The sequence below is a fragment of the Lactuca sativa genome, chromosome 3 (assembly GCF_002870075.4).
Source record: "Lactuca sativa cultivar Salinas chromosome 3, Lsat_Salinas_v11, whole genome shotgun sequence".
NCBI lineage: Eukaryota > Viridiplantae > Streptophyta > Magnoliopsida > Asterales > Asteraceae > Lactuca > Lactuca sativa.
Window position 1 is genome coordinate 11,426,906 of NC_056625.2, and position 10,482 is coordinate 11,437,387.

The following is a 10,482-nucleotide window of genomic DNA, read 5'->3' on the forward strand; positions in this document are numbered from 1 at the left end:
AAGCAACATAAGGGTAAAACTGTCATTTTTATAATTCATCACAACAATTCAGAGGTTCCAACCATACAACATATTTAAAATTCAGATCTTAAAAATTCAGGCCTCTTAAAAATTCAGATCCTGCCAAACAGTCCCTAAGTTCAATGACCATGGTGCATAAGGGTGTGTTTTCTTTGATTAGTTGTTATATATATATATATATATATATATATATATATATATATATATATATATATATATATATATATATATATATATATATATATATATATATATATATATATATATATATATATAAACGGTAAATCTAATCTATTTATATAAACTCCTCTTCAATTTCACATATATCTCATAAAAAACTTGAACTCTCAACCTCAAAAAAGAATGACAAGTTGATATCGCTAAACTACAAACTCTTTGATTGTTCTAGATTTTCTTAAATGAATTTTCGTTTGGTTAGTCAAAATCGTGACCGAACAAGTTCCTATAATCAAATAAAAAGAATATTATATTAAGCGACTTTTATGTCAAATGTTATGGCTTTCATCCATAAAATTATTATTTTTCATTTGGACCAGGAACCTTGATATTTATTTATATTAACATCATGATCCGGTCAAGAGTTAATGTTGTTGATGAAGAAGTTAAATGGATATGAAATTACCTTTTACCGTTATTATATCTTGTCAATTAATTTTTGTTTTTGATATAAGTCGGTTTCTCCATCTTTTTTTTTTTTCTTCATTTCCTTATAGTAGTTTTCTCCCCACCTACTTTTTCTTCGTCTATCATTTTCTCGAGTTTCTTAAGACAAGATTCCTTCTTCCTCTTGGGCTCTTGGCATCCGTCTCCAATGTGTTTAGAGTTTAGACCTCAGGTTTCTCTATAAATTATTAGAGTTAAGAAGAGGTTTAATGGAAGTGAAATATAATAATGGCGAAATGGGTTTTCCTTGCTCTCAGCAACGTCACAAACCCACAGATGTTATCAAACCAACCCTTAGAGAATTTCTGCATAACAAATGGCTATTTTTCTGGGAATGAAGAGGAGGTTTAATCAAGAACCTATCGAAGTAATTAACAGCCAAACTTCATTGCTCCTATATTTCTTCCATTTAGAACTATTTGGTATGCTTCCAAACGCAACATCATGAGGATTTTTGGCAGCATGTTCGAGAATGATAAATTTTGAATTCAAATTATTGTCAAATTTTGAATTCATGGTATTATTGTCAGATGGTTATGAAATAGATTCATATTCAAGAATGATAAACTTAATAATACCAAAATTTATTGTTAAATTTTGAATTCAATAATACCACAATCTTGACAAAGATCATGGTATTATTGTCATTGTTCTTTGCATCATTGTCGGGATGGATATGAAATAGATTCATAGGACACAACACAACTCTTTTGTCTTCATCACTTTTGATCCTTGAAACGTCCACTTTATTCAATTTACCAAATTCTTCAGCTTTTTTTTTTTTATCAATATTATTGATTCTTGAACACCCCATTTCATTTTTAGCAATATCAAGATGACAAGATTCATTTCATTGAAGTCTAATGCGCTTTCAATGCACCTATCATCAATAGACTCTATAAATATAACAATACATTACGCGGTTTACATTTTTTGTGCACTCGGTTTTGTAATTTTGTCAAACCAATTATGCTAGGCAGTTTGCATTTTTAACTCTAAACTGCACCACATCATAGCCTAGCATTTACTAAGATAGCGTCAAAATAAATTCATAATTAATGACTTTTTCAATCTTAAGCATTAGTAGTATGAATAATTATAGATTAAAGAGTAAATTACAGAAATGGTCCCTGTAATTGTTGCACTGGTGGATCAACTTTTTTTTTTTTTTTTTTCTAATCATATATATGGTCCTTATATGTCATTTGTTACGGAAAATATCCATGTGGGTATTGCCTTTCAAGTTCGTATATTCTATTTTTATTTCCAGTGGAATTAACAAAAGATACTATGCATCCAAATAACAAAAATAAAAAAAAAATAAAAAAGAATTAAAAATATGAGACCTAACTATGTTTGAAACTAATACTACAAATGAATACTCCACCGCTAGTCATTGATCGGAAAGTTGAGTTCCATTATCTGGACGATAGATGACACAAAGTTAATCAGAATAAAAACAATATAAATAATAATAATTGTACTTTGTTTGTAGGCTTCACATGTTCACTTTGAAAGGTTTTTATCACAAAAAGGAACAATACAAACAAAAACTTTTTTTTTGCCCAAAGTTTTCATGATAAATAAATGGTATTGATTTGGACCCTGGAATTTCTTGTATTTGCCAAAGGGTATTTTCGATATTTATCATATATCAACAACAATTTTTCTTAAAACTATTTCTCCGAATTAAAACGTTCTTGAATACCATATGAAAATTGTTGAAATTGAAATTTGGAGTAACCTGATCGCACACAGGGCACGTATTACTTCTTTCCATCCATTCAAGAATGCACGACAAGTGAAAATGATGCTCGCATTTCGTGACTATTTTTGGATTTTCTTCGTCATATTCTGCATAGAAGAAAAAGAAATTAAAACGCTTCCATAATCTCGAAGCAATAGATTTGATTAATATAAGCATTTACCTTCAAGACATGTAGGACACTCCTCAGGGGCTACAAAAGGTGCATTTGACTTCTTGACTTCGCCATCGTCTTCTTCAGTAGCAACAAGTTTGATATCAATTTGGTCTTTGCAATCAGATTCCATGGTTTCCTTAGCCAGATTTTCACCATGATTACTGATTTTTATATCTTCAATAGGGTCAGAACAATTTGTTTGCACAGGAGGAGTTTGAGTTTGAGGATCCCCAACAATTGCTTCATATGGTAAAGGTGCTGGTGGGTGTCTGTAAGTGTCTGGTATGGAAGTATCAAGATTTGTATCAACTAAAAGCCCTGTAGGAACAACAGAAGCTACACCACTGTGTGCTGATAATGGCTGCCGATCCTCTGATACTACTGGATACTGTACAAGAAATGGAAAAATTGGAAATAGAAAAACAGAGGGATCAAGGTACAAGAGAAAAGACTTCACTAACATGATATAATCGGGGTGAATTGTTCCATTCTACACGGTTTGAAGAACAACAACAGCAGCCTCCCATATTTATTCACTTGTGTGTATGATCCAAGTACTTCTCATGGCTTTCTGTTCTGTAGCAAAGGAAACTGTGTATCAGTAGAATTTCATGAAGGGTTGCATAACAATGATCAAATAAACAGATCCTTATATCCATGGAAATAAGTATTTATTATATGTCGATTATGTAACAGAGTTGCAAAGTAACAACTAAGAGCGTTTGAAGTTCAATAAGAAATCACTAGTTATCCCTTAGCAAACTAAGGAAAGTAAAAACCATGAAGGTAAACACACAGAGAGATCATACAGATCATGATTAATCTAACAGCTTTCGTAAATCCAATTTCCTGATCATCCTACAGCATCTGATCACTCTAACAGTAGGAAAAATTCAAATTAATTAATCATTCACGCTTAATTCGATATACACCTGCTACTTTTACTCATCTTCGTAGATCACGATCAATATATAATCGATACAGATGAACTAAAATACACACCGACTCAATGCAAAATCGTAAACACATAAAAACCTTTCTGAATTGTTGTCCATGTGGACATAACCAATAACCAAAACCAGACCCTAAAATAACTTCACCCTGCAATCAAACAAAGCAACCAGTAGCTCAAAATCAAACCCGATTCTGACAGAATTACACTATGAAAACATTAGGTAATTAAGTTTTCCCAGATTAATGAACACCAAAAACATACACAGACACAGTAAGACGCTTTTATGACAGTGCGTACCTAAACTTGAGGGATTGAATCGGGTGGAGTCGTGTGGTTTCGGCTCAGCGGGAGAGACGAAATGGAAATGGTGTGGGATTCCGTGTAATGAAGGAATTTGAAAAACAATAGAAAATAAGTGGGAAAATGAATATTTTAATGGGATAGTTTAAAAGAGAATAGATACCTGGATACTCGTCAAATGTGGTTGTGACGCGTGTGGAATTCTTTTCATAAAGAAAAATCAAAAGCCAGGTTGGGTTACTGACTTTTAACAACCTCGCCTCAATATCCACGCGCTTCTCTAGGACCACTTCTAACTTGGGTTAATTGATTGGTGTGTAGGGCTAATCATATAACAAAAAATGTAAAGGAATATTAATATTAATTAAAAAAATAATTTTATATATATATATATATATATATATATATATATATATATATATATATATATATATATATATATATATATATATATATATATATATATATATATATATACATTGAGCATTTATATTGTGAATGTAGTCTTGTAAGATGCTACTATTATAGATCGATCTTTTATTTTGTGAACGTCACATGTATATGCATCATGTGATTTTGCAAAAAGTCGTTACAATTCTGTGTATTTATTCTACTTTCGTGAAATAGTAATTATGTTAAAATTTCAACTACAACCAATTTTGTAGTTTAAAAGAAAATACTATCACCATTGACCCAAAATATTACAAATCAAAGTGTAGCTACAAAACACGTGATAATATGGGAATTACGTTATTTCACGATTTTTTTATATGTTTTGTAAATCATTAGGGAAACATATCTACAACGTATTACAACAAAAATTAGTCAGATTATTGGATATTAATCATGTGGTGTCATTTAGTTGCATAATTCGATTATAGTAGTTTCACAAGAGTATGTAAACAAGAATATATACTTTGACGTTTCGAACAACAATTCGCTAATTGGTGTCTGACTATCAAAGTATCAAGTAACTAATAAACTGATATTTTGGGACCATTCTCCTTCCCTTCGGGAAGCGCAAATCCATTTGATAAATGTATCAAATTTTTGAAAATTCAAGTCAAAATTAAGTTCTCCAAATTAATCACATAAATAAACATTTAAAGATCATATACTATGATATTCAAATATTCCTTCATAGAAATGAAATAAAACAAAATAAAGAAATATGGGGAAATCAAATTTGATGGTCTAAATTGGGATTTTTTTTTTTCTTTTTTGCGACGATTGGCATTGTGTTGTTGTTAGCATCCGTTTGGGAAATCTTCTCCTCCACATCTTTGTGGGGTTTCCACTATACGTCGTGAGCAAACAGTGAGATTCTAATAGAGTTGTATATAATACTAATTACGCAAATTCAATGTGTGTTAAGGTTACATAACCTATATTTTGCTTATGCTCACACAAACATCAGATCATGTTTCCATGGGTACAATTAACAACTTCAATTTCCCCAACTGATTGTGAATGGTAGTGTTGTTGAAGTTTGATTATATTTCAAAACATCGACATAGAGTTAGCCAAACATGAGATAGAAACTTATCATATTTGTATACCGGTCAGACATGATTGATTTAAGGACACTATGTAGACATGAGATAGAAACTTATTATACTTGTATACCAGTAAGAGGTGATTTATTTAGGGATGCTATGTTGGCAGGGAAATTTCCTGAAAGAAAATTTTAGTACCATTAACACGATCAGAAGATTTCTTGAACAATACAAAGAGTGACATCTTTGAGAATCGAGCTACTCCTCATTGATTCCTTGGAAGATTAAAAATAAAGTTTATGGATACGTCTTCCCAAGTTCTTGTAGGTACTGATGAAGACATGTAAAATACTACATTTTTTAGAAAAACATACTATTCATTTTATTGTAATGTACTATATATGTCTCACAAATGTTCTTGGTGTTCCTTCTCTCTTTGGTTTAAGATCAGAATGTTGTCAAAAGTAAATGACTACAATTTTCTCAATAAATGGGCATGACACCTGGGTCATCAGTTGTATTAAAATGCTAGGTGCATATGATAATCCAAAATACATTACCAACCATTTGTGTAAAACATTATTTATTAGGTGGCGACTGTGGTGGTGGCAGACGGCGGTAGAACAGTGTGGTGGTGGTGAAAGATGTTCTTGAGTGTTCTTGAGAAAGAAGAAGATGTGTCTATGATGGATAACATAAGAGAGAGAGAGAGAGAGAGAGAGTATTTTCATTTTCATTTTCTTTTTTTTATTTCTGTAAAAAAATGAAAAAAAAAAAATATATATATATATATATATATATAAAGGGCAAAATCGCCATTATATGTAAAAAATAAACCAAAATTAACCAAACTCGCAATAAAATGGAAACTTCTAGACCATTTTTGTTACTCTAAACTTGTTTGGCCCGAAATGACAATTTTTGGCATACCTCATGAACCATTCTTGCAATTTTCTCTCTCTCTCTCTCTCTCTCTCTCTCCTATATATATATATATATATATATATATATATATATATATATATATATATATATATATATATATATATATATATATATATATGAGGAAAATGAATATATCTTACAATACTACATAAGCTTAGGTACCTAACTCCATCATATTACGTTATTTTATATCATATTTGCATTTGTAATCGTCAAAGCCTCTTAAACTTCAACACATAACTTGATTTACATCAAAACATTTATGACGTTCACTTTTATTTTCCTCATACGTTACGTCTTTTGTCGAAAAACTATATGGTTATATTTACTACAAATGAAAATGAAAAAGATGCAAGGGATACATAAATAACAAATTTTCAAAAAATTTCGAAACAAATCAAGTTGGGTTGAAAATTAAGAACCGTGAATGATTACAAATGAAAATATTATGCAAAACGACATATTATATATGGATTGTGTACCTAAGCTTATATAGTGTTGTAAGGTATACTCATTTTTCCATACATACGTACATATGTATATATATATATATATATATATATATATATATGGTAAATCTCCAGAAAAGTCTCAATATTTACGAAAAATTTACATTTTAGTCTCAAGATTTTGTTTTTGAACGAAAAAATCCTGAAAACCGGCAAAAATTTACAGTTTGACCCTTTTTGACCGGTTAAAACCGGTACCAAAGTAATTTGAGACTATTTCGTAAACTAACCAAAAATATTTGGACTTTTCTATAAACAAAGATATTAGGACTTTTCTGTAAACAAAATTATTATGACTTTTCTGCAAACAAAACCCTTATTATTATTATTATTATTATTATTATTAAAAATATAAATAAGAATACTATTTTTTGAACTTGTATTATTAATATTGTTAATAAAACATATAAATGAATTTAATGAAAAAAATAATGATATTGTTTAAGGGTGGAGGTGGAGGAGATGGTGATGTTTTTAACATTGAAATCATGAATTTCTGCTTGTATATTTTTACTTTGTATATGGTCATTCCACATTTGTTATTATTATTTTCAATTCAGAATATTAATACTTAACAATTTAAAATAGATTGCATATTTGTAAAATTGTTTATAAATAGTTTAAGGTAGAAGGATTTCTCACTTTGTATATAAAATTGTTTAGGATATAATGATTACTTTCCAAATACAATAGATCCACTACAAATATCTACATAGATAGGTAGCCCATATCAAAATTCAAAAGTATTACCTACAAGTAAGTCTGGGGTGACAAATGTCGTACCATTCTAACGCCTGAATAATGTTGTGCATGTCACTAGTCACTAGTCGCTAGGATGGTTATAAAACTCACAATTAGGTATTAACAATACATTTGGTTTACATACATACCTTCAAATGGCTTTATTTAGATAAAACTACGTTGCACTATTTTCCAATATAATACAGTTACATTTCTGGAAACATGCATTCAAAGGGTTTTACACATATACACTACAGTACACTATATATATAGTACAATACAACTTACATACATTCCAAATAGTTTTATAAAGACATAAAACTACCTTATACTATTTTCAAGTACAATGATATTCATAGATTTTTGGTCTTAGGGTATTAAGACTACAGTTCATTTAATAGAAAATATTAGATTTTTTGGAAGAAAACACTATTATTTTCAAGGAACAAATACGCTATTTTTTCATGCAAAATGTTTATGAACTCACTAACTTAATTGTTGACACTCCTTTCAAAACTACTTGTATTCTCAGGGAATCACTAAGACAAGTATCGGCAAGCTTTTGAAGACGAGACGCTAAGACGTCATTTAGTCTTATATCATCATATTGTAATTGATTTTTGAAACATGTAACAAATACAAACCATGTAACTTTATCAATTATATTTATGATGGTTATGTTTGCTTTGATCTCTATTATACAATTGTTATGATACTGTACATGACGTCATCCGCCCCCGGATGTTTCCGCCGTTTACTCGGTTCGAGGGTGTGACAATATATATTTTGGAAAAGGAAAATAATTATATAAATAAAAGGGAACACGAAAGCAAGGAGCTAAATCGATTCCAAAGATACAAGGAAATAGAAAGAGAAAACAAAACGTGATTATGCTAAATTATAGTTTTAAGTGCTCAAACAAAGAGCAACTGCATTTAATCCAATTACCGTACCCCTGATTATTTATGTGCTTGCACCAAGAGAACGAAGTAATAATGATGTTGTCCGCCACAGTAGTTGGGTTCACCATGATGTTTTTAAAGACCTTCTCATTCCTTGCTAACCAGATATGCCAAATTAGACAGAACACGATGGTTTTTCCAACTGAGCTCCTTGTTTTACAAGTAACCTTCTGTGAAAAAGTGTCAAGGAGATCCAAGATATTAGAAAACCTGTTAACTTGAACCCCACACCATTTAATAATCCAGAAGTGATCGTTTTAAGCAAACTCGCATTGAAGAAAAAGATGTTCCGCCGTCTTTGTGCCTTTGTTACAAAGATTGCAAACCTGGTTTGCACTATTTATGCCCCTAATTCGTAAAGATTCTGCTATCGGGATTCCGTCCAAGACTACATGCCACACAAAGCAACGTACTTTTAGTGGTATAATTTTTGACCAACATATAGTAATGCCTTTATACGTGATCAGTCTGGAATCAATGAGACATCTCATAATATTGACTTTATACTTCCCGTCTGAGGACAAACCAAATTTGAAACCATATTTTTTAGGTCTCTCCGTAATGTCTAGGTCACCGATGTCCTTGTATAATTGTAACAACTCCTGTAATTCAGAATGGTACGATGGTTCTCGCCTCCATGACCAATGAAAACCTGCCACAAAAATACGGTCCTCCAGAAAACTACATTTGATTGATTCGAGAGCGTACAGGTAGGGGAATTTTATTTGGAATGGGATTGTGCCACACCAAACATCCCAAGTTATGAATGCTTGTAATCACCCCTTTCCAAAGACTGTTTTGATCATTTAGTGGCCGCCACCACCATTTGATCAGGAGTGATAAGTTTTGGGCTTTTATTGTTGACACTACCAACCCGTCGTCCTCGGTTGGAGGTGTTATTTTAGCCCAATTGACCCAATGAATCTTTTTTTTGTTAGATCACTTCCACCCCATAAAAATTTTCTTCTAATCTTCTCCAGAAAATCTATGATTCCTTGTCGAGCTTTGAAAAGAGACAAGTAATATGTTGGAAGGAAATTTAAGACCGATTTGATTAGTGTGATACGACCACCGAATGATAAAGACTGGGCTTTCCAATCTGAGAGCTTGGATTTAAATTTGTTAATGATCGGGTTTCAATGCTTTAGCAGGTTCATATTCGCCCCCAACATGTATACCTAGATACGTGAATGGAAAGCTACCAATCAAGCATCCCAATACTCTTGCCATGCCTTGTAACTCGATAGTTGAGCTTCCCATGCCAAATAGACGGGATTTCAGGAAGTTGACTTTCAACCCTGAAGAAATGTGAAAGCATTTCAGGATTACTGATAAGTTCTTGATACTTGCTCGATCCCATTCACCTGCACAAATTACATCATCCGCATAGAAGAGATGGGATATAATTGGGCAGTTATTGGGTATTTTGATTACATGAAACATAGCTTTGTCACAAACACTTTTGACTGCAATATGCAGTCCCTCCATCGCTATTATGAACATGAATGGGGATAGGGGATCACCCTGTCGAACTCCTTTAGTGATGGCGATTTCATCAGTGGGAGAATCGTTGACCAACACCGATGCATAGGATAAGGAAAGGCAGCTTAACCCATTATCCAGTTTCTCCATTTAGGACCAAAATCCATTTGTTCCATAATGGAATTGAGGTATTGCCAATTAATCGAATCAAATGCCTTTTCAAAATCTACTTTGAATAAGAAAATTTTCTTTTTTGATTTTTTTGCCCAAGAATGAATTTCGTTCATGATCAAAGGACCGTCAAATATATTCCTTCCTTCAATGTAAGCGGATTGAACTTCGTTTACTACTGAACCCACCACCTTTTTTAGCCAAAGTGCAAGCAACTTGGAAATTAGCTTGTACATACACCCGATTAAACTAATCGGCATGTAATCTCCCAATGTTAGTTAATCAGAGACTTTT

At 31.7% G+C, this 10,482-nt stretch overlaps 2 protein-coding genes across 6 annotated transcripts; both read right to left on the minus strand.

The window, feature by feature from the left end:
• Positions 1-1,937: 1,937 nt before the first annotated feature.
• On the minus strand, positions 1,938-4,035 carry LOC111886524 (probable E3 ubiquitin-protein ligase RHB1A). Of its 5 annotated transcripts, none has more exons than XM_023882779.2 (5): positions 3,880-4,034; positions 3,089-3,203; positions 2,634-3,015; positions 2,450-2,559; positions 1,938-2,127 (listed from the first exon to the last, which is right to left on the minus strand). In XM_023882779.2, exons 2-5 carry the CDS (start codon positions 3,152-3,154, stop codon positions 2,095-2,097), a joined length of 591 nt encoding a protein of 196 aa, XP_023738547.1. In that variant the 5' UTR covers positions 3,155-3,203; positions 3,880-4,034; the 3' UTR covers positions 1,938-2,094. The 5 variants fall into 5 exon arrangements, with proteins under 5 accessions (XP_023738547.1, XP_052625119.1, XP_052625120.1 ...); XM_052769159.1 differs by lacking the exon at positions 1,938-2,127 and adding an exon at positions 3,663-3,728 and having other exon boundaries at positions 2,154-2,559; positions 3,880-4,017; XM_052769160.1 differs by lacking the exon at positions 1,938-2,127 and adding an exon at positions 3,560-3,728 and having other exon boundaries at positions 2,154-2,559; positions 3,880-4,017.
• Positions 4,036-9,657: 5,622 nt separating this feature from the next.
• LOC111886495 (uncharacterized mitochondrial protein AtMg01250-like) lies at positions 9,658-10,167 on the minus strand. Its single transcript, XM_023882748.1, has one exon. It carries the CDS (start codon positions 10,165-10,167, stop codon positions 9,658-9,660), a length of 510 nt encoding a protein of 169 aa, XP_023738516.1.
• Between the last annotated feature and the right edge of the window lie 315 nt (positions 10,168-10,482).

What these genes read in the sequence shown, in the direction of transcription:
- LOC111886524 (XM_052769158.1), bottom strand. Translation starts at nt 3,154, where the DNA reads ATGGGAGGCTGCTGTTGTTGTTCTTCAAACCGTGTAGAATGGAACAAT. An exon ending in ATTCACCCCGATTATATCAT is followed by an intron (nt 3,016 to 3,088) that starts GTTAGTGAAGTC and finishes TTTCTTGTACAG; the next exon opens with TATCCAGTAGTATCAGAGGA. An exon ending in GTGTCCTACATGTCTTGAAG is followed by an intron (nt 2,560 to 2,633) that starts GTAAATGCTTAT and finishes TCTTCTATGCAG; the next exon opens with AATATGACGAAGAAAATCCA.
- LOC111886495 (XM_023882748.1), bottom strand. Translation starts at nt 10,167, where the DNA reads ATGGAGAAACTGGATAATGGGTTAAGCTGCCTTTCCTTATCCTATGCA.